Here is a 24,171-nt window from a genome sequence, read left to right as displayed (position 1 = left end):
GTTGAGCAGAGAAGCTATCATGTCTATCTGTGGGCAGCACCACCGGTGGATGATCTGTTGGAACACCTGATGGTGGAGACCCACTCCCCCAGGTGGAGATAGTGACTACTCAGGAAGTTCACTTTCCAGTTGTCCCCACCCGGAATGAAGATAGCAGACATTGCTCTTGCATTTCTTTCCACCCAGAGGAGTATTCTTGACACCTCTCGTATGCAGATTCTGCATTTTGTTCCTCCTTGTCAATTGATGTACACCACTGCTGTGTCTTTGTCAGACTGTACCTGGATCACATGATCCTTTCGCAAAGGAGAGGCCTGAAGCAAAGCATTGTGGATCGCCCGAAGTTCCAGAATGTTGATCGGAAGGAGGGCTTCTTGGCACTGGAACCGGCCCTGGAACTGCACCCCCCTTGGGTGAAAGCACCGCATCCTCTGACTCACATCTGTTGTGAGGTGGATCCAATACTGAAACCCAGAACTCCGGCCTTCCAGGACTTTGGAGGATGGCAGCCACCACAAGAGGGATATCCTGGCCTGAGGTGACAGCCGTATCATCCGGTGCATCTGAAGATGTGAGCCAGACCATTTGTTCAGGAGATCCAGCTGAAAAGTTCTGGCATGTAACCTCCCGTATTGGATTACCTCGTATGAGGCGACCATCTTTCCCAACAATCTTATGCAAAGATGGATGGACACTCGAGTAGGACGAAGCACCATGCGGACCATCTCCTGAAGTGTTCTTGCCTTGTCTTCTGGGAGGAACACCTTCTGGGCCACAGTATCCAGCAACATCCCCAGGAACAGGAGCCGCTGAGACTGTTCCAGGTGGGCCTTCTGTAAGTTGAGGATCCACCCGTGGCATGACAGAAGTTGGATAGTGCGGTCGATATGGAGCAACAAAAGCTCCCTGGATCTTGCTTTGATCAGAAGATCGCCCAGGTAAGGGACAATATAGACTCCCTGGACCCGGAACATCATCTCCGCCATAACCTTGTGAACACCCTCGGAGCTGTTGACAGGCCATAGGGCAGTGCCTGGAATTGGTAGTGCTCGTCCAGCAGGGCAAACCTCAGGTACACTTGATGAGGTGGCCAAATCGGAATATGGAGGTAGGCGTCCTTGATATCCAAGGAAACCATGAATTTCTGTTCTTCCAGGCACGCAATCACTGCTTGCAAGAATTCCATTTTGAACTTGAACACCTTCAGGTAAGGATTTTCGATTCAAAATGGGTCTTACCGAACCGTCCGGTTTCGGAACTACAAACAGGTTGGAGTAATAACCTTTGCCTCGTTGTGGTATTGGTACAATGACGTGGGACTGGACCAACTTTCCGATGGCCTGTAGCAACGGGACCTGCATATCCTCCAAAGCTGGCAAGCTTGATTTGAAAAATCACTGGGGAGAAGTACTGTCAAACTCCAGCTTGCAGCCCTGAGAAACGAGATCTGACCCTGGTATCCTGGCAGGATGCCTCCCAGATGCGGCTGAAGTGACACAGTCGAGCTCCCACCTAGAGATCCTCTCAGGGTGGGTGGGCAGTCATGCTGAGGTGCTGAGGCCTTAGGAACAGACCACCAGTTCTGCTTCCACTGAGAGCTGGTGCTTGCAGGCTTTGACTTACCTCTGGTGCCTCTAGTCTCTTTGGAGGCACCTCTGGCTTAAATCAAAATCTATAAGACTGAAAAGACTGGACAGACGGCCCCGGGAAGGAGTTTCCTGCCAGTGGAGCCCCAGAGGGGAGAAACGTGGATTTCCCAGCCGTAACTTTGGAAATCCACGTATCCAATTCAACCCCAAAGAGCCATTCCCCTGAAAAGGGGAGGGAATCCACACTGCGTTTGGATTGCGCATCCGCTGACAACCACAAGGCCCGGCGTGCCGACACTGCCATGGCAGAGGTCCAAGCATTAATGTTCCCCATCTCCTTAATGGAATCACAGAGGACGCGTTTAGTCTCCAGAATGTGCTCTAGGAGGGTCACCATAGTGACCAGGGGCATAGCCCCAGAAAGGCCCTCCTGAATTTGAGTGGCCCATGAATGAATGGCATGGGTCATCCAGCAGCCAGCAATGACCGGCCGTTGCGATACACCTGCGCCCATGTAAATAGAGTTGAGTGTAGCTTCTATTTCCTATCCCCAGGATCCTTTATAGTTAAGGAGCCCAGGGCAGGCATCACCGCTTTTTGGACAGTCGAGAGACTGATACATCAACCCCCGGGGGTTCCTCCCAACATTTCCTACCTTCAGGAGCAAAAGGGAAAGTGCGCAACAACTTTTTGGACACCAGGCCAATTTGAATAAAGTCCTCTAACTCTGCAGAATCAGGGAAAGTGACATTAGGCTTGTTTTGTGTAAAGAAAAACTGCTGTGACACAACGTCCTCTAAAGGGAGCTCTAACATAGCCAGAATTCGGAATTCAGTACCCTGAGCAGAATCTGTATCCCCACTGACAAGGTCCAAGTCCTCCCCATCCTCCTGTACATCATCTGTGTCAGAAAAAGCAGGCAAACCACACTTTTGTGGTCCTGCATGAGGGCTGTGTAACATCTGCCCTTGCAGCTAAAACTGCAACAGCCTGTTGTAGTAGCCGAGTTTTCTGTACATTAGCAGTGAGCTGGGATGACATATCGGACATCATATTTTTAAGAGACCCTAGCCATGCGGGCTCTGGACCCTCTCCTCCAGCCCCTTCACGGATTTGTGAAGATTGGCTGCATTGTTCACAAGGAACAGAATCATATGATACTGGAGAGAATCTAGTGTAACAGTTAATGAGGTTAAAAAGATGTAAGCCCATCGGGTTCAACCTGTATTCTGTATTAAGCAGTGCACATTATAATGCACCAGCCAAAATAATTGTTTCATACCTATTGACAACTATATTTCGTATTACTCCCATATACATAATGTCAGTATATTAAATGCTATAGCCTTGGATACTTTTTTCAGCTAGAAAACTGTCCAATCCGTTTTTAAATGCATTTACAGAGTCTGCCATTATCTTCTCCAGCAGGGAGTTCCAAATCCTTATTGCTCTATGAAGAACCCTTTTCTACAATTTGTATGGAATTCTCTCCTCTAGCCTCAGCGAGTGCCCACATGTCCTATACAGACTTCTATTAATAAACAAATCCCCTGCTAACTTTGTATTGACCCTTTACATATTTGAAGATATTGTCTCCTCTTTTCAAGGGAATACATATTTAACCTAGTAAGCCTTTCCTCATACTCCAGTGTCTCCAACCCTTTTATCAGCTTAGTAGCTCGCCTTTGCACTCTTTCGAGTTCCCCGATATCTTTTTTTTAGAATATGGTGCCCAAAATTGAATACAATATTCCAGATGCGGACGTACCAATGATTTATACAGAGGCAGGATTATATCCTCGTCCCTTGTATCAATACCCCGTTTTATGCACGCAAGGACTTTACTAGCCTTCATTGCTGCATTTTGACATTGTGTACTGTTATTAAGCCTATTATCTATGAGCACCCCAAATTTTTCCACTACTGCTACCCCTATATTGTCCCCATTAAGTGTGTAGGATGCAAGTTTGTTTTTAATCCCAAAGTGCATAACTTTGCATTTTTCAATATTAAACCTCATTCCCCATTTAGATGCCCAGGTTTCAAGTTTAAGTCATTCTGTAGAGATTCCACATCGATTTCTGAATTACATTACCTTACACAGTTTGGTATCATCTGCAAAGATTGACACTGTGCTTCTCAAACCAATTCCTAGAACATTAATAAATATATTGAACAGTAGCGGGTCAAGTACAGACCCTTGTGGTATTCCACAGACTACTGGTGCCCAGCTGGAGAACATTACATTGACCACTACTCGTTGTACCCTGTTATCCAGCCAATTACCTATCCATGTACAAAAATAAGAATTTACTTACCGATAATTCTATTTCTCATAGTCCGTAGTGGATGCTGGGGACTCCGTAAGGACCATGGGGAATAGCGGCTCCGCAGGAGACTGGGCACATCTAAAGAAAGCTTTAGGACTATCTGGTGTGCACTGGCTCCTCCCCCCATGACCCTCCTCCAAGCCTCAGTTAGGATACTGTGCCCGGACGAGCGTACACAATAAGGAAGGATTTTGAATCCCGGGTAAGACTCATACCAGCCACACCAATCACACCGTACAACTTGTGATCTGAACCCAGTTAACAGCATGATAACAGAGGAGCCTCTAGAAAAGATGGCTCACTACAGCAATAACCCGATTTTTTGGTAACAATAACTATGTACCAGTATTGCAGACAATCCGCACTTGGGATGGGCGCCCAGCATCCACTACGGACTATGAGAAATAGAATTATCGGTAAGTAAATTCTTATTTTCTCTAACGTCCTAAGTGGATGCTGGGGACTCCGTAAGGACCATGGGGATTATACCAAAGCTCCCAAACGGGCGGGAGAGTGCGGATGACTCTGCAGCACCAAATGAGAGAACTCCAGGTCCTCCTCAGCCAGGATATCAATTTTGTAGAATTTTACAAACGTATTTGCTCCTGACCAAGTAGCTGCTCGGCAAAGTTGTAAAGCCGAGACCCCTCGGGCAGCCGCCCAAGATGAGCCCACCTTCCTTGTGGAGTGGGCATTTACAGATTTTTGGCTGTGGCAGGCCTGCCACAGAATGTGCAAGCTGAATTGTACTACAAATCCAACGAGCAATAGTCTGCTTAGAAGCAGGAGCACCCAGCTTGTTGGGTGCATACAGGATAAACAGCGAGTCAGATTTCCTGACTCCAGCCGTCCTGGAAACATATTTTCAGGGCCCTGACAACGTCTAGCAACTTGGAGTCCTCCAAGTCCCTAGTAGCCGCAGGCACCACAAATAGGTCGGTTCAGGTGAAACGCTGAAAACACCTTAGGGAGAAAATGAGGACGAGTCCTCAATTCCGCCCTGTCCGAATGGAAAATCAGATAAGGGCTTTTTCAGGATAAAGCCGCCAATTCTGACACGCCTTTCTTGCAATTCTGACACGCGCCTGGCCCAGGCCAGGGCCAACAGCATGACCACTTTCCATGTGAGATATTTTAACTCCACAGATTTAAGTGGTTCAAACCAATGTGACTTTTGGAACCCAAACTACAGTGAGATCCCAAAGTGCCACTGGAGGCACAAAAGGAGGCTGTATATGCAGTACCCCTTTTACAAACGTCTGAACTTCAGGGACTGAAGCTAGTTCTTTTTGGAAGAAAATTGACAGGGCCGAAATTTGAACCTTAATGGACCCCAATTTCAGGCCCATAGACACTCCTGTTTGCAGGAAATGTAGGAATCGACCCAGTTGAATTTCCTCCGTCGGGCCTACTGGCCTCGCACCACGCAACATATTTTCGCCAAATGCGGTGATAATGTTTTGCGGTTACATCCTTCCTGGCTTTGATCAGGATAGGGATGACTTCATCCGGAATGCCTTTTTTCCTTCAGGATCCGGCGTTCAACCGCCATTCCGTCAAACGCAGCCGCGGTAAGTCTTGGAACAGACAGGGTCCTTGCTGGAGCAGGTCCCTTCTTAGAGGTAGAGGCCACGGATCCTCCATGAGCATCTCTTGAAGTTCCGGTTACCAAGTCCTTCTTGGCCAATCCGGAGCCACGAATATAGTGCTTACTCCTCTCCATCTTATCAATCTCAGTACCTTGGGTATGAGAGGCAGAGGAGGGAACACATACACTGACTGGTACACCCACGGTGTTACCAGAGCGTCTACAGCTATTGCCTGAGGGTCCCTTGACCTGGCGCAATACCTGTCGAGTTTTTCCCAACGGTTTATAAACAAGTGGAAGACTTCTGGGTGAAGTCCCCACTCTCCCGGGTGGAGGTCGTGCTGAGGAAGTCTGCTTTCCAGTTGTCCACTCCCGGAATGAATACTGCTGACAGTGCTATCACATGATTTTCCGCCCAGCGAAGAATCCTTGCAGCTTCTGCCATTGCCCTCCTGCTTCTTGTGCCACCCTGTCTGTTTACGTGGGTGACTGCCGTGATGTTGTCCGACTGGATCAACACCGGCTGACCTTGAAGCAGAGGTCTTGCTAAGCTTAGAGCATTGTAAATGTCCCTTAGCTTCAGGATATTTTTGTGAAGTGATGTCTCCAGGCTTGAGCATAAGCCCTGGATATTCCTTCCCTGTGTGACTGCTCCCCAGCCTCGCAGGCTGGCATCCGTGGTCACCAGGACCCAGTCCTGGATGCCGAATCTGCGGCCCTCTAGAAGATGAGCACTCTGCAACCACCACAGGAGGGACACCCTTGTCCTTGGTGACAGGGTTATCCGCTGATGCATCTGAAGATGCGACCCGGACCATTTGTCCAGCAGGTCCCACTGGAAAGTTCTTGCGTGGAATCTGCCGAATGGGATTGCTTCGTAGGAAGCCACCATTTTACCCAGAACCCTTGTGCATTGATGCACTGAGACTTGGCTCGGTTTTAGGAGGTTCCTGACTAGCTCGGATAACTCCCTGGCTTTCTCCTCCGGGAGAAACACCTTTTTCTGGACTGTGTCCAGGATCATCCCTAGGAACAGAAGACAAGTCGTCGGAACCAGGTGCGATTTTGGAATATTGAGAATCCAATCGTGCTGCCGCAACACTACCTTAGATAGTGCTACACCGACCTCCAACTGTTCCCTGGATCTTACCCTTATCAGGGAATTGTCCAAGTAAGGGATAACTAAAATTCCCTTCCTTCGAAGGAATATCATCATTTCGGCCATTACCTTGGTAAAGACCCGGGGTGCCGTGGACCATCCATACGGCAGCGTCTGAACTGATAGTGACAGTTCTGTACCATAAACCTGAGGTACCCTTGGTGAGAAGGGTAAATTTTGACATGAAGGTAAGCATCCCTGATGTCCCGAGACATCATGTAGTCCCCTTCTTCCAGGTTCGCAATCACTGCTCTGAGTGACTCAATCATGAATTTGAACCTCTGTACGTAAGTGTTCAAAGATTTTAGATTTAGAATCGGTCTCACCGAGCCGTCCGGCTTCGGTACCACAACAGTGTGGAATAATACTCCGTTCCCTGTTGCAGGAGGGGTATCTTGATTATCACCTGCTGGGAATACAGCTTGTGAATGGCTTCCAAAACTGTCTCCCTGTCAGAAGGAGACATCGGTAAAGCCGACTTTAGGAAACGGCGAGGGGGAGACGTCTCGAATTCTAATTTGTACCCCTGAGATATCACCTGAATGATCCAGGGGTCTACTTGCGAGTGAGCCCACTGCGCGCTGAAATTCATTGAGACGGGCCCCCCACCGTGCCTGATTCTGCTTGTAAAGCCCCAGCGTATACTGAGGGCTTGGCAGAAGGCGGGAGAGGGTTTCTGTTCCTGGGAACTGGCTGATTTCTGCAGCCTTTTTCCTCTCCCTCTGTCACGGGGCAGAAATGAGGAACCTTTTGCCCGCTTGTCCATGAAGACTGCGCCTGATAATACGGCGTCTTCTCATGTTGAGAGGCGACCTGGGGTACAAACGTGGATTTCCCAGCTGTTGCCGTGGCCACCAGGTCTGAAAGACCGACCCCAAATAACTCCTCCCCTTAAGGCAATACTTCCAAATGCCGTTTGGAATACGCATCACCTGACCACTGACGTGTCCATAACCCTCTACTGGTAGAAATGGACAACGCACTTAGACTTGATGCCAGTCGGCAAATATTCCGCTGTGCATCACGCATGTATAGAAATGCATCTTTTAAATGCTCTATAGGCAAAAATATACTGTCCCTATCTAGGGTATCAATATTTTCAGTCAGGGAATCCGACCACGCCAACCCAGCACTGCACATCCAGGCTGAGGCGATTGCTGGTCGCAGTATAACACCAGTATGTGTGTAAATACATTTTAGGATACCCTCCTGCTTTCTATCAGCAGGATCCTTAAGGGCGGCCATCTCAGGAGAGGGTAGAGCCCTTACAAGCGTGTGAGCGCTTTATCCACCCTAGGGGGTGTTTCCCAATGCACCCTAACCTCTGGCGGGAAAGGATATAATGCCAATAACATTATAGAAATTATCAGTTGTTATCGGGGGAAACCCACGCATCATCACACACCTCATTTAATTTCTCAGATTCAGGAAAACTACAGGTAGTTTTTCCTCACCGAACATAATACCCCTTTTTGGCGGTACTCGTATTATCAGAAATGTGTAAAACATTTTTCATTGCCTCAATCATGTAACGTGTGGCCCTACTGGAAGTCACATTTGTCTCTTCACCGTCGACACTGGAGTCAGTATCCGTGTCGGCGTCTATATCTGCCATCTGAGGTAACGGGCGCTTTAGAGCCCCTGACGGCCTATGAGACGTCTGGACAGGCACAAGCTGAGTAGCCGGCTGTCTCATGTCAACCACTGTCTTTTATACAGAGCTGACACTGTCACGTAATTTCCAACAGTTCATCCACTCAGGTGTCGACCCCCTAGGGGGTGACATCACTATTACAGGCAATCTGCTCCGTCTCCACATCATTTTTCTCCTCATACATGTCGACACAAAAGTACCGACATACAGCACACACACAGGGAATGCTCTGATAGAGGACAGGACCCCACTAGCCCTTTGGGGAGACAGAGGGAGAGTTTGCCAGCACACACCAGAGCGCTATAATATATATTAATTAATATATATATATATATATATATATATATATATATATATATATATATATATATATATACATACATACATATATACATACATATATACATACATACATACATATATACACACATATATATACACACATACAGGGATAACCTTATATAAGTGTTTTTCCCCTTATAGCTGCTGTATAGTTAATACTGCGCCTAATTAGTGCCCCCCTCTCTTTTTTAACCCTTTCTGTAGTGTAGTGACTGCAGGGGAGAGCCAGGGAGCTTCCCTCCAACGGAGCTGTGAGGGAAAATGGCGCCAGTGTGCTGAGGAGATAGGCTCCGCCCCTTATCGGCGGCCTTATCTCCCGTTTTTCTATGTATTCTGGCAGGGGTTAAACGCATCCATATAGCCCAGGAGCTATATGTGATGCATTTTTTTTGCCATCCAAGGTGTTTTTATTGCGTCTCAGGGCGCCCCCCCCCCCCCAGCGCCCTGCACCCTCAGTGACCGAAGTGTGCTGAGAGCAATGGCGCACAGCTGCAGTGCTGTGCGCTACCTTGTTGAAGACAGGACGTCTTCTGCCGCCGATTTTCCGGACCTCTTCTGCCTTCTGGCTCTGTAAGGGGGCCGGCGGCGCGGCTCTGGGACCCATCCAATCTGGGCCTGTGATCGTCCCTCTGGAGCTAATGTCCAGTAACCTAAGAAGCCCAATCCACTCTGCACGCAGGTGAGTTCGCTTCTTCTCCCCTTAGTCCCTCGATGCAGTGAGTATGTTGCCAGCAGGTCTCACTGAAAATAAAAAACCTAAACTAAAACTTTCACTAAGAAGCTCAGGAGAGCCCCTAGTGTGCACCCTTCTCGTTCGGGCACAGAGATCTAACTGAGGCTTGGAGGAGGGTCATAGGGGGAGGAGCCAGTGCACACCAGATAGTCCTAAAGCTTTCTTTAGATGTGCCCAGTCTCCTGCGGAGCCGCTATTCCCCATGGTCCTTACGGAGTCCCCAGCATCCACTTAGGACGTTAGAGAAATAGTATTTCCTAGTCCAAGTTCCCTCAATTTGATCAGTCTGTGAGGCACTGTGGTGAAGGCTTTTGTTACAAACACTGCACTGCTTGTGTTTACCCATGTTTTACAGTAAGCACAACAACAGACAGGGTGCATCTCTCAAACCTGCCCTTACTGTATGAGAGAGAGAGAGAGAGAGAGAGAGAGAGAGAGAGAGAGAGAGAGAGAGAGAGAGAGAGAGAGAGAGAGAGAGAGAGAGAGAGAGAGACACACACAAGCACACCCCTAGCTGTACAGCCCCAGGGAGGCTGATCGCCAACTATAACACAGTAAACACTAATAATGTCTATCCTGTAGAGGACCCAGATAGTGTACAATAGCAGCTCTCCCCCTTTGCTACACCCTGTACCAGTTTTCCAGCGTGGCTTGTAAGGCAGGAAGTGCTGTGTGCGCTGTCTGTATTAAGCAGAGGAGGGCGCCAAAATGCATCTGGTCCTGCTCTGAGGTAGCTCCGCCGCCTGAAATGCGCCGGAGCTAGTGTGATTTATATTGGCAAAGTCTCCTGTTTGCTCAAAAATGTAACACAAGTGCTATTTCAAGCGTTCAGCAGCCAGTCTACACGGGGGACCCTAGCAAGACCCCTCTTCTCCTCCTCCCTCCCCCCCCCGGGGGGTCCCGTATGCTGTGCCCAGTCGCACTCTGAACCGGGGGACCCCCCCCCTAGCGGGGCCTCCAGTTTATACTCGCCACAGAAGTCACCTTCAGGCAGTGTTAGGGATGTGTGGCGTGCTGACAGCCAAGGCGCAGTGCCTCGCTGAACAACCCCTCAGGACGGTGGTCCTGCAGCGGGGAAGCGGCTCTACACCTCGCAAGGCTGGTGACTGCCCCCACCCACCCTAACTACCGCGGTGCAGGTATGCTGTTGCCCAAACAGCTTACTGAAAATAACAAACATTAAAAAGAAATTTAAGAAAACACTCTGGAGCTCAGAGATGTGCATCCTCTACTGAGGGCACTTTTCTAAACTGCCTGTGGGAGGGGGCATAGAGGGGAGGAGCCAGCACACCCAGTGAAGAAATTTAAAGTGTACCGGCTTCTTTGGACCCCGTCTATACCCATCGTACTAGGATTCCCCAATAACCCTTATGGATGCTAGAGAAATCACGCTTGTCCACATCTGCTCCCTCAATGGCTCCTACCTTTGAAATTCTCCGGTAAGTTTCCTGGTGAGTTTCCGCTTCAAATGGAGGCTTCCCAACCAGAAACTCATAACAGAGTACACCAAGGCTCCACAGATCTACCTTCTCATCATGCATCCGACCCTCAATCATCTCGGGAGGCAAGTAGTCCAGAGTGCCACACAGTGTTGTCCTCCTGATACAACGAAAAGGTTGATAAGTTACAGAAACAATTTCTTTAAGTATATATAGTATTCCTTTTAGTAGATCATTTGTGCACAAATAAGTGGAGGTGGACATCTACAGTCAAGAGAAAGCAATGTATCCATTCATGACCAGTATTAATGAGGCATTGGTTCTAGTTATGCAATAATCTAGTCCAGCGGTGGCCAACCTGTGGCTCTTGAGCCTCATGCGGCTCTTTCTTTATTCAAATGTGGCTCCCGACACTCAGTCACGTGACCACAACAGATCCGGAAACTGCTGCACTCCAGCCAGACAGGCAGCAGCACTACAGAGACTGAGAACTGAGAGAGCCAGATACTAGAGGTGAGACACCCACTGGCAAACAGAGGACACATAAGGGGCTGCTGCAATGGCACAAGGTGTATTTTTGGAGGGGTGGGTAGGGGGGGGGGCTGTAGTGACACATGAGGGTCCCGGCAGGAGTGACACAGGAGAGTGCTGGCAGGAGTGACTCATGGGGGAGCTGGCTGTAGTGACATACTGTAGGAGTGTGCTAGCAGGAGTGACACATGAGGTAGCTGGCTGAAGTGAAACAGTAGGGTATGTGGAAGTGGCTTTTTAAATGCATTTTATGTTGGATCTGGCTTTAAAAATTTATTTTATGTGGATCTGGCTTTTTAAATGTATTTTATACCAGAGGCGTGGCCTAGCAGGCACAAGGCCACACCCCATTTTTGCATGTGCGCCTGTGGCTTGATGTTGGCTCTTTGATGTGCCTAACAAGATTTTTTGGCTCTTTGTTTCTGACTCGTTGGCCACCCCTGATCTAGTCCTTCCATAATACTAATCACTGCATTATGGGAAACTTGCTGTCAGTTAGAATATTATCCTAGAAACATGCGAGCTCACACTTAAAATAAATGGATTTAATTTGTTCAGTAGAATGCGTGCATACGACTTACTACAAACGAGTATGTTTAACCTGATAATCCTGCACAGTTCTGCTTGCAATTAAACTCTGTTCATAGGAGCTAATGTGGTGGAGACATTTTCCCAATTAGTGGGTTCAAGTGCACAGGATTGAAAAAGCTAACTGAATGCAGCGAAACGCGTCGGAGGTTTTAAGATCAAAGCAAGAACGTAGGTGCGGAGGACCGGACCATTCCCTGAATATTTCCAACTATTCATTCTATCTCAGAGAACTACATAACCAGAATTTTGCATCAAGGAGGTTTGTCTACACTGTGTTGCATGAGGAGCTCATCAGTAAGGCACTGGAGCATACCATCATCTAACGGCTACTCACATACCTCCATCTGGACACTATTCACCTCCAGAGATTTTTGCCACACTGGACTAATTACACAGCTACAGGGGAATATTCTTGGAATGGACTCCATCTAACATCCCTAAAGTTGTAACGCCGAGACCCCTCGGGCAGCCGCCCAAGATGAGCCCACCTTCCTTGTGGAATGGGCTTTTACAGATTTTGGCTGTGGCAGGCCTGCCACAGAATGTGCAAGCTGAATTGTACTACAAATCCAACGAGCAATAGTCTGCTTAGAAGCAGGAGCACCCAGCTTGTTGGGTGCATACAGGATAAACAGCGAGTCAGATTTCCTGACTCCAGCCGTCCTGGAAACATATTTTCAAGGCCCTGACTACGTCCAACAACTTGGAGTCCTCCAAGTCACTAGTAGCCGCAGGTACCACAATAGGTTGGTTCAGATGAAACACTGAAACCACCTTAGGGAGAAAATGAGGACGAGTCCTCAATTCCGCCCTGTCTGAATGGAAGATCAGATAAGGGCTTTTACAGGATAAAGCCCGCCAATTCTGACACGTGCCAACAACATGACCACTTTCCATGTGAGATATTTTAACTCCACAGATTCAAGTGGTTCAAACCAATGTGACTTTAGGAACCCCAAAACTACATTGAGATCCCAAGGTGCCACTGGAGGCACAAAAGGAGGCTGTATATGCAGTACCCTTTTTACAAACGTCTGAACTTCAGGAACTGAAGCTAGTTTTTTCTGGAAGAAAATTGACAGGGCCGAAATTTGAACCTTAATGGACCCCAATTTTAGGCCCATAGACACTCCTGTTTACAGGAAATGCAGGAATCGACCTAGTTGAAATTCCTCCATCGGGGCCTTACTGGCCTCGCACCACACAACATATTTTCGCCAAATGCGGTGATAATGCTTTGCGGTTACATCCTTCCTGGCTTGATCAGGGTAGGGATGACTTCATCCGGAATGCCTTTTTCCTTCAGGATCCGGCGTTCAACCGCCCTGCCGTCAAACGCAGCCGCGGTAAGTCTTGGAATAGACAGGGTCCTTGCTGGAGCAGGTCCCTTCTTAGAGGTAGAGGCCACGGGTCCTCCGTGAGCATCTCTTGAAGTTCCGGGTACCAAGTCCTTCTTGGCCAATCCGGAGCCACGAGTATAGTTCTTACTCCCCTCCGTCTTATAATTCTCAGTACTTTTGGTATGAGAGGAAGAGGAGGGAACACATACACTGACTGGTACACCCACGGTGTTACCAGAGCGTCCACAGCTATTGCCTGAGGGTCCCTTGACCTGGCGCAATACCTGTCCAATTTTTTGTTTAGGCGGGACGCCATCATGTCCACCTTTGGTTTTTCCCAACGGTTTACAATCATGTGGAAGACTCCTGGGTGAAGTCCCCACTCTCCCGGGTGGAGGTCGTGCCTGCTGAGGAAGTCTGCTTCCCAGTTGTCCACTCCCGGAATGAACACTGCTGACAATGCTATCACATGATTTTCCGCCCAGCGAAAAATCCTTGCAGCTTCTGCCATTGCCCTCCTGCTTCTTGTGCCGCCCTGTCTGTTTACGTGGGCGACTGCCGTGATGTTGTCAGACTGGATCAGCACCGGCTGACCTTGAAGCAGAGGTCTTGCTTGGCTTAGGGCATTGTAAATGGCCCTTAGCTCCAAAATATTTATGTGAAGTGATGTCTCCAGGCTTGACCACAAGCCCTGGAAATTTCTTCCCTGTGTGACTGCTCCCCAGCCTCGCAGGCTGGCATCCGTGGTCACCAGGACCCAGTCCTGAATGCCGAATCTGCGGCCCTCTAGAAGATGAGCACTCTGCAACCACCACGGGAGAGACACCCTTGTCTTTGGTGACAGGGTTATCCGCTGATGCATCTGAAGATGCGATCCGGACCATTTGTCCAGCAGGTCCCACTGGAAAGTTCTTGCGTGGAATCTGCCGAATGGAATTGCTTCGTAGGAAGCCACCATTTTTCCCAGGACCCTTGTGCACTGATACTTGGCCTGGTTTTAGGAGGTTTCTGACTAGTTCGGATAACTCCCTGGCTTTCTCCTCCGGGAGAAAACACCTTTTTCTGGACTGTGTCCAGGATCATCCCTAGGAATAGAAGGCGTGTCGTCGGGATCAGCTGCGATTTTGGAATATTGAGAATCCAACCGTGCTGCCGCAGCACTATCTGAGATAGTGCTACCCCGACTTCCAACTGTTCCCTGGATCTTGCCCTTATCAGGAGATCGTCCAAGTAAGGGATAACTAAAAATCCCTTCTTTCGAAGGAGTATCATCATTTCGGCCATTACCTTGGTAAAGACCCGGGGTGCCGTGGACAATCCAAACGGCAGCGTCTGAAACGGATAGTGACAGTTCTGTACCACAAACCTGAGGTACCCTTGGAGAAGGGTAAATTGGGACATGTAGGTAAGCATCTTTGATGTCCAGAGAGACCATATAGTCCCCTTCTTCCAGGTTTGCAATCACTGTTCTGAGTGACTCCATCTTGAATTTGAACCTTTGTATGTAAGTGTTCAAGGATTTTAGATTTAAAATTGGTCTCACCGAGCCGTCCGGCTTCGGTACCACAAATAGTGTGGAATAGTACCCCTTTCCCTGTTGCAGGAGGGGTACCTTGATTATCACCTGCTGGGAATGGCTTGCAATACTGCCTCCCTGTCTGAGGGAGACGTCGGTAAAGCAGACTTTATGAAACGGCGAGGGGGAGACGTCTCGAATTTCTTGAGACGGGCCCCCACCGTGCCTGAGTCCGCTTGTAAAGCCCCAGCGTCATGCTGAGGACTTTGGAGGCGGGAGAGGGCTTTTGTTCCTGGGAACTGGCTGTTTGCTGCAGCCTTTTTCCTCTCCCTCTGCCACGGGGCAGAAATGAGGCGCCTTTTGCCCGCTTGCCCTTATGGGGCCGAAAGGACTGCGCCTGATAATACGGCGTCTTCTTAGGTTGAGAAGCTACCTGGGGTAAAAATGTGGATTTTCCAGCAGTTGCCGTGGCTACCAGGTCTGATAGACCTACCCCAAATAACTCCTCCCCCTTATAAGGCAATACTTCCATGTGCCTTTTAGAATCCGCATCACCTGACCACTGCCGCGTCCATAAACCTCTTCTTGCAGAAATGGACAGCGCGCTAACTCTTGATGCCAGTCGGCAAATATCCCTCTGTGCATCACGCATATATTAAAATGCATCTTTCAAATGCTCTATAGTCAGTAATATACTGTCCCTATCTAGGGTATCAATATTTTCAGTCAGGGAATCCGACCACGCCACGCCCGCACTGCACATCCAGGCTGAGGCGATTGCTGGTCGCAGTATAACACCCGTGTGAGTGTATATACATTTTAGGATATTCTCCTGCTTTCTATCGGCAGGTTCCTTTAGGGCGGCCGTATCAGGAGATGGTAGTGCTACTGTTTAGACAAGCGTGTGAGCGCTTTATCCACCCTAGGGGGTGTTTCCCAACGTGCCCTATCCTCTGGCGGGAAAGGGTACGATGCCAATAACCTTTTAGGAATTATCAGTTTTTTATCGGGGGAAACCCACGCCTCATCACACACTTCATTTAATTCCTCGGATACAGGAAAAACTACAGGCAGTTTTTTCTCACCAAACATAATACCCTTTTTAGTGGTACTTGTATTATCAGAGATATGCAATACATTTTTCATTGCTTCAATCATGTAACGTGTGGCCCTAGTGGAAGTCACGTTTGTCTCCTCATCATCGACACTGGAGTCAGTATCCGTGTCTGCCATTTGAGGTAACGGGCGTTTTAAAGCCCCTGATGGCGTTTGAGACCCCTGGACAGGCACAAGCTGAGTAGCCGGCTGTCCCATGTCGTCAACTGTCTGTCGTAAAGAGCTGACACGGTCACGCAATTCCTTCCATAAGCTCATCCACTCAGGTGTCGACTCCCTAGGGGGTGACAACTCTATAATAGGCAATTGCTCCGCCTCCATCTCATTTTCCTCCTCAAACATGTCGACACAATCGTACCGACACACCGCACACACACAGGGAATGCTCTGATAGAGGACAGGACCCCACTAGCCCTTTGGGGAGACAGAGGGAGAGTATGCCGGCACACACCAGAGCGCTATATATAGACAGGAATACCACTATAAAATGTGCTTTTCCTTTTATAGCTGCTGCTATCAAAACTGCACCAAATTAGTGCCCCCCTCTCTTTTTTACCCTTTTCTGTAGTGCAGGACTGCAGGGGAGAGTCAGGGAGACATCCTTCCAGCGGAGCGGTGATGGAAAATGGCGCCCGTGTGCTGAGGAGATAGGCTCCGCCCCCTTCTCGGCGGCTTTTTCTCCCGCTTTTTGGTGAGTTCTGGCAGGGGTTAAAATACATCCATATAGCCCTGGGGGTTATATGTGGTGTATTTATGCCAGCCAAGGTGTTTACATTGCTGCTCCGGGCGCCCCCCCCCTAGCGCCCTGCACCCTCAGTGACCGAAGTGTGAAGTGTGCCTGAGTAACAATGGCGCACAGCTGCAGTGCTGTGCGCTACCTTGTTGAAGACTGATGTCTTCTGCCGCCGATTTTTCCGGACCTCTTCTTGCTTCTGGCTCTGTAAGGGGGGCGGCGGCGCGGCTCTGGGACCGAGCTCCGAGGCTGGGCCTGTGTTCGGTCCCTCTGGAGCTAATGGTGTCCAGTAGCCTAAGAAGCCCAATCCACTCTGCACGCAGGTGAGTTAGTTTCTTCTCCCCTTAGTCCCTCGATGCAGTGAGCCTGTTGCCAGCAGGTCTCACTGAAAATAAAAAACCTAAAACTAAACTTTCACTAAGAAGCTCAGGAGAGCCCCTAGTGTGCACCCTTCTCGGCCGGGCACAAAAATCTAACTGAGGCTTGGAGGAGGGTCATAGGGGGAGGAGCCAGTGCACACCAGGTAGTCCTAAAGCTTTACTTTTGTGCCCAGTCTCCTGCGGAGCCGCTATTCCCCATGGTCCTTACGGAGTTCCCAGCATCCACTAGGACGTCACAAAATTCGATTTACCAGCCATAGCAGTAGAGACAAGGTCCGAGAGGCCTTCTCAAACAACTCCTCCCCCTTGTAAGGCAACGACTCCATATGCCACTGAGTCGGCATCCCCTGTCCACTGTTGGGTCCACAAGAGTCGCCTAGCAGAAATAGACATAGCATTTATTCTGGAGCTTAGTAAACAAATGTCTCTTTGAGCATCCCTCATATATAACGCAGCATCCTTGATATGCTCTAGGGTCATTAGAATGGTATCCTTATCTAGGGTCTCAATCTCCGTGGACAAGGAATCTGTCCATGCTGCGACAGCACTACAAACACAGGCCGATGCCATAGCCGGCCTAACAATAGTACCAGAATGTGTGTAAATGTACTTCATGGTAACTTCCTGCTTACGATCCGCAGGATCCTTGAGGGTAGCAGTATCCTGGGAAGGCAGTGCCACCTTCTTGGATAAGCGTGTCAACGCCTTGTCTACTTTAGGCGAAGATTCCAATCGTATCCTGTCCTTTTGTGGGAAGGATACGCCATAAGAATCCTTTTGGGAACTTGTAGTCTCCTGTCTGGAGATTTCCAAGCCTTTTCGCACAATTCGCTTAGCTCAAATGAGGACGGAAAGGTGATCTCAGGCTCTCTCTCTTTATACATGTGTACACTCGTGTCAGGGACAGGGGGTTCCTCAGTAATATGCAAAACCTCTTTAATAGCAATGATCATGTAACAAATACCTTTAGCCACTTTTGGCTGTAATTTTGCATCCTCATAGTCGACACTGGAATCTGAATCCGTGTCGGTATCTGTGTCAGTGATCTGGGATAATGTGCGTTTCTGAGACCCAGAAGGTCCCGATGCCACTGGGACAGGCATGGTCTGACTACCTGACTGATCCCTAGCCTCAGTCTTGTCTAAACTCTTATGCAATAAATTTCCATTAGCATTCAAGACATTACACATATCCATCCAGTCCGGTGTCGGCATTGCCGACAGCAAACCTGACAACCATGCACTCCCCCTTAGGCGAGCCTTCATCGTCAAACATGTCGACACACGCGTACCGACACACTCCACACACACAGGGAAACTCTTTTCTGAAGACAGGTTCCCCTTTAGGCCCTTTGGAGAGACAGAAAGTATGCCAGCACACACCCCAGCGCTATATGACCCCGGAGAAAAACACAGAATGTTTACCCAGTAGCGCTGCTGTAATGTATAATAGCCAATTATGTGACCCCCCCCCCTCTACTTTAAAACCCTCTTTCACCGGGTGTCAAGCAGGGGAGAGTCCAGGGAGCTTCCTCTCAGCGGTGCTGTGGAGAGAAAATGGCGCTGGTGAGTGCTGAGGGAGAAGCCCCGCCCCCTCGGCGGCAGGCTTCTGTCCCGCTTAAACTTAATAAAATATGGCGGGGGCTCTTTTATATACATGTACAGTGCCCACCTGTACATGTATAGTCATTTGCCATAGGAGAGGTATTCTATTGCTGCCCAGGGTGCCCCCCCTGCACCATGCACCCTTACAGTGACCGGAGTGTGTGAGGTGTATGGGAGCAATGACGCACAGCTGCAGTGCTGTGCATTACCTCAGTCAAGCACCCGAGGGCTTCTGCCGCCTCAGTAGTCTTCTTTCTTCGTTTCTTCTGGCTCTGTGAGGAGAACGGCGGCGCGGCTCTGGGATGAACGCCCAGGACGAACCTGTGTTCCACTCCCTCTGGAGCTAATGGTGTCCAGTAGCCGAGAAGCAGAGCCTATCATTTAAGTAGGTCTGCTCCTCTCCTCAGTCCCTCGATGCAGGGAGTCTGTTGCCAGCAGAGTTCCCTGAAAATAAAAATAAAAACCTAACAAAATGCTTTCTTAGCAGGAAACTCAGGAGAGCTCCCTGCAGTGCACCCATCTTCCTCTGGGCACAGTCTAAAACTGAGGTCTGGAGGAGGGGCATAGAGGGAGGAGCCAGTGCACACCCAGAGTCTAAAGTCTTTCTTAAAGTGCCCATGTCTCCTGCGGAGCCCGTCTATTCCCCCATGGTCCTCACGGAGTCCCGGCATCCTCTAGGACGTTAGAGAAATGTCAGACACTGTCTCTCTGAAGGTACTCTGGGGGAAACAGAGTATAAGGAACCAGCTATAGCGCACCCCTGTTGGCAATGATGATAAAAGCCTGGAGCTGACTAACTACCCTTAATAGAGTAGTTAGTATTGATATCACACTCCCCCCACCTGTCTAACACCCTGGTACCGTGAGGCAATGGAGTTACGTGGAGGGCAGCGCTCCCCGTCAGCATCCTTGCAGGGAGAAAATGGCGCTGTTCACTGCTGGATCCGCTCTGAGGGGAATCCCCGACCCCCCAACATGGCGCGCAGCTTCCCGCACTAAGTGTATAAACTGGCCTGAGGTTTCCCCGGCGCTAACAGCGGGGTTAGCCCGTTAGCAAAGTGACCAGTATAGGGTAATCCGCGCTGGCTCAGGACGCCCCTCACTGCGCCTACACACTGTTGCTGAGCCTTCCTGGAGTGCAGCCCGTCAGTGCTGTGCTCCCACCTTTATGCTGCCATACCCGCTAACTGGAATGCAAGCGCTGTACTCACCACTCTTCTTTCTTCTAGCTCTGTTAGGGGGTGGCAGCAGTGCTGTGGGAGTGAGCGGTCGCCTCGTGGGCTTGTGATCATCACCCTCAGGAGCTCAGTGTCTGTTGCCAGCAGCATCCCTGTAACCTAACTCTAAAAAATAAAAATAAAGAAAACTCCTAGGAGCTCCGCTAGCTGTGACCGGCTCCTCCGGGCACATTTTCTAAACAGAGTCTGGTATGAGTGGCATAGATGGGAGGGGCCAGCCCACACGATTAAACTCTTAAAGTGCCAGTGGCTCCCAAAGGACCAGTCTATACCCCATGCTACTAAACAGGACCCCAGCATCCTCTAGGACATAAGAGAAAATAAGAATTTACTTACCGATAATTCTATTTCTCATAGTCCGTAGTGGATGCTGGGGACTCCGTAAGGACCATGGGGAATAGCGGCTCCGCAGGAGACTGGGCACATCTAAAGAAAGCTTTAGGACTATCTGGTGTGCACTGGCTCCTCCCCCTATGACCCTCCTCCAAGCCTCAGTTAGGATACTGTGCCCGGACGAGCGTACACAATAAGGAAGGATTTTGAATCCCGGGTAAGACTCATACCAGCCACACCAATCACACTGTACAACCTGTGATCTGAACCCAGTTAACAGCATGATAACAGAGGAGCCTCTGAAAGATGGCTCACAACAATAACCACCCGATTTTTGTAACAATAACTATGTACAAGTATTGCAGACAATCCGCACTTGGGATGGGCGCCCAGCATCCACTACGGACTATGAGAAATAGAATCATCGGTAAGTAAATTCTTATTTTCTCTAACGTCCTAAGTGGATGCTGGGGACTCCGTAAGGACCATGGGGATTATACCAAAGCTCCCAAACGGGCGGGAGAGTGCGGATGACTCTGCAGCACCAATGAGAGAACTCCAGGTCCTCAGCCAGGATATCAATTTTGTAGAATTTTACAAAACGTATTTGCTCCTGACCAAGTAGCTGCTCGGCAAAGTTGTAAAGCCGAGACCCCTCGGGCAGCCGCCCAAGATGAGCCCACCTTCCTTGTGGAGTGGGCATTTACAGATTTTTGGCTGTGGCAGGCCTGCCACAGAATGTGCAAGCTGAATTGTACTACAAATCCAACGAGCAATAGTCTGCTTAGAAGCAGGAGCACCCAGCTTGTTGGGTGCACACAGGATAAACAGCGAGTCAGATTTCCTGACTCCAGCCGTCCTGGAAACATATATTTTCAGGGCACTGACAACGTCTAGCAACTTGGAGGCCTCCAAGTCCCTAGTAGCCGCAGGCACCACCAATAGGTTGGTTCAGGTGAGACGCTGAAACCACCTTGGGGAGAAACTGAGGACGAGTCCTCAATTCCGCCCTGTCCGAATGGAAAATCAGATAAGGGCTTTTTCAGGATAAAGCCGCCAATTCTGACACGCGCCTGGCCCAGGCCAGGGCCAACAGCATGACCACTTTCCATGTGAGATATTTTAACTCCACAGATTTAAGTGGTTCAAACCAATGTGACTTTTGGAACCCAAAACTACATTGAGATCCCAAAGTGCCACTGGAGGCACAAAAGGAGGCTGTATATGCAGTACCCCTTTTACAAACGTCTGAACTTCAGGGACTGAAGCTAGTTCTTTTTGGAAGAAAATTGACAGGGCCGATATTTGAACCTTAATGGACCCCAATTTCAGGCCCATAGACACTCCTGTTTGCAGGAAATGTAGGAATCGACCCAGTTGAATTTCCTCCGTCGGGCCTTACTGGCATCGCACCACGCAACATATTTTCGCCAATTGCGGTGATAATGTTTTTGCGGTTACATCCTTCCTGGCTTTGATCAGGATAGGGATGACTTCATCCGGAATGCCTTTTTTCCTTCAGGATCCGGCGTTCAACCGCCATGCCGTCAAACGCAGCCGCGGTAAGTCTTGGAACAGACAGGGTCCTTGCTGGAGCAGGTCCCTTCTTAGAGGTAGAGGCCACGGATCCTCCGTGAGCATCTCTTGAAGTTCCGGTTACCAAGTCCTTCTTGGCCAATCCGGAACCACGAATATAGTGCTTACTCCTCTCCATCTTATCAATCTCAGTACCTTGGGTATGAGAGGCAGAGGAGGGAACACATACCCTGACTGGTACACCCACGGTGTTACCAGAGCGTCTACAGCTTATTGCCTGAGGGTCCCTGGACCTGGCGCAATACCTGTCGAGTTTTTAATCATGTGGAAGACTTCTGGGTGAAGTCCCCACTCTCCCGGGTGGAGGTCGTGCTGAGGAAGTCTGCTTCCCAGTTGTCCACTCCCGGAATGAATACTGCTGACAGTGCTATCACATGATTTTCCGCCCAGCGAAGAATCCTTGCAGCTTCTGCCATTGCCCTCCTGCTTCTTGTGCCACCCTGTCTGTTTACGTGGGCGACTGCCGTGATGTTGTCCGACTGGATCAACACCGGCTGACCTTGAAGCAGAGGTCTTGCTAAGCTTAGAGCATTGTAAATGTCCCTTAGCTTCAGGATATTTATGTGAAGTGATGTCTCCAGGCTTGACCATAAGCCCCGGATATTCCTTCCCTGTTTGACTGCTCCCCAGCCTCGCAGGCTGGCATCCGTGGTCACCAGGACCCAGTCCTGAATGCCTAATCTGCGGCCCTCTAGAAGATGAGCACTCTGCAACCACCACAGGAGGGACACCCTTGTCCTTGGTGACAGGGTTATCCGCTGATGCATCTGAATATGCGATCCGGACCATTTGTCCAGCAGGTCCCACTGGAAAGTTCTTGCGTGGAATCTGCCGAATGGGATTGCTTCGTAGGAAGCCACCATTTTACCCAGAACCCTTGTGCATTGATGCACTGAGACTTGGCTCGGTTTTAGGAGGTTCCTGACTAGCTCGGATAACTCCCTGGCTTTCTCCTCCGGGAGAAACACCTTTTTCTGGACTGTGTCCAGGATCATCCCTAGGAACAGAAGACACGTCGTCGGAACCAGGTGCGATTTTGGAATATTGAGAATCCAATCGTGCTGCCGCAACACTACCTGAGATAGTACTACACCGACCTCCAACTGTTCCCTGGATCTTACCCTTATCAGGGAATTGTCCAAGGAAGGGATAACTAAAATTCACTTCCTTCGAAGGAATATCATCATTTCGGCCATTACCTTGGTAAAGACCTGGGGTGCCGTGTACCATCCATACGGCAGCGTCTGAACTGATAGTGACAGTTCTGTACCATAAACCTGAGGTACCCTTGGTGAGAAGGGTAAATTTTGACATGAAGGTAAGCATCCTTGATGTCCCGAGACATCATGTAGTCCCCTTCTTCCAGGTTCGCAATCACTGCTCTGAGTGACTCAATCTTGAATTTGAACCTCTGTACGTAAGTGTTCAAAGATTTTAGATTTAGAATCGGTCTCACCGAGCCGTCCGGCTTCGGTACCACAACAGTGTGGAATAAAACTCCGTTCCCTGTTGCAGGAGGGGTATCTTGATTATCACCTGCTGGGAATACAGCTTGTGAATGGCTTCCAAAACTGTCTCCCTGTCAGAAGGAGACATCGGTAAAGCCGACTTTAGGAAACGGCGAGGGGGAGACGTCTCGAATTCTAATTTGTACCCCTGAGATATCACCTAGAGGATCCAGGGGTCTACTTGCGAGTGAGCCCACTGCGCGCTGAAATTCATTGAGACGGGCCCCCCACCGTGCCTGATTCTGCTTGTAAAGCCCCAGCGTATACTGAGGGCTTGGCAGAGGCGGGAGAGGGTTTCTGTTCCTGGGAACTGGCTGATTTCTGCAGCCTTTTTCCTCTCCCTCTGTCACGGGGCAGAAATGAGGAACCTTTTGCCCGCTTGTCCACGAAAAGACTGCGCCTGATAATACGGCGTCTTCTCATGTTGAGAGGCGACCTGGGGTACAAACGTGGAATTCCCAGCTGTTGCCGTGGCCACCAGGTCTGAAAGACCGACCCCAAATAACTCCTCCCTTAATAAAGCAATACGTCCAAATGCCGTTTGGAATACGCATCACCTGACCACTGACGTGTCCATAACCCTCTACTGGTAGAAATGGACAACGCGCTTAGACTTGATGCCAGTCGGCAAATATTCCGCTGTGCATCACGCATATATAAAAATGCATCTTTTAAATGCTCTATAGGCAAAAATATACTGTCCCTATCTAGGGTATCAATATTTTCAGTCAGGGAATCCGACCACGCCAACCCAGCACTGCACATCCATGCTGAGGCGATTGCTGGTCGCAGTATAACACCAGTATGTGTGTAAATACCTTTTAGGATACCCTCCTGCTTTCTATCAGCAG

General features: G+C 49.4%; 1 protein-coding gene across 3 annotated transcripts in view; it reads right to left on the bottom strand.

Moving 5' to 3' along the window:
* AURKA (aurora kinase A) overlaps nucleotides 1-24,171 on the bottom strand; it is a 114,525-nt gene that overhangs the window by 12,509 nt on the left and 77,845 nt on the right. For all 3 annotated transcript variants that reach the window (XM_063959028.1, XM_063959027.1, XM_063959029.1), the window contains one exon: nucleotides 10,820-10,994. In XM_063959028.1, coding sequence (XP_063815098.1) covers nucleotides 10,820-10,994 — 175 coding nt within the window. The remainder of the gene's footprint in view (nucleotides 1-10,819; nucleotides 10,995-24,171) is intronic.

The sequence above is a fragment of the Pseudophryne corroboree genome, chromosome 3 (assembly GCF_028390025.1).
Source record: "Pseudophryne corroboree isolate aPseCor3 chromosome 3, aPseCor3.hap2, whole genome shotgun sequence".
Taxonomy (NCBI): domain Eukaryota; kingdom Metazoa; phylum Chordata; class Amphibia; order Anura; family Myobatrachidae; genus Pseudophryne; species Pseudophryne corroboree.
The sequence above is the reverse complement of the archived record's forward strand: the minus strand, read 5'-3'. Positions and strand labels throughout refer to the sequence as shown.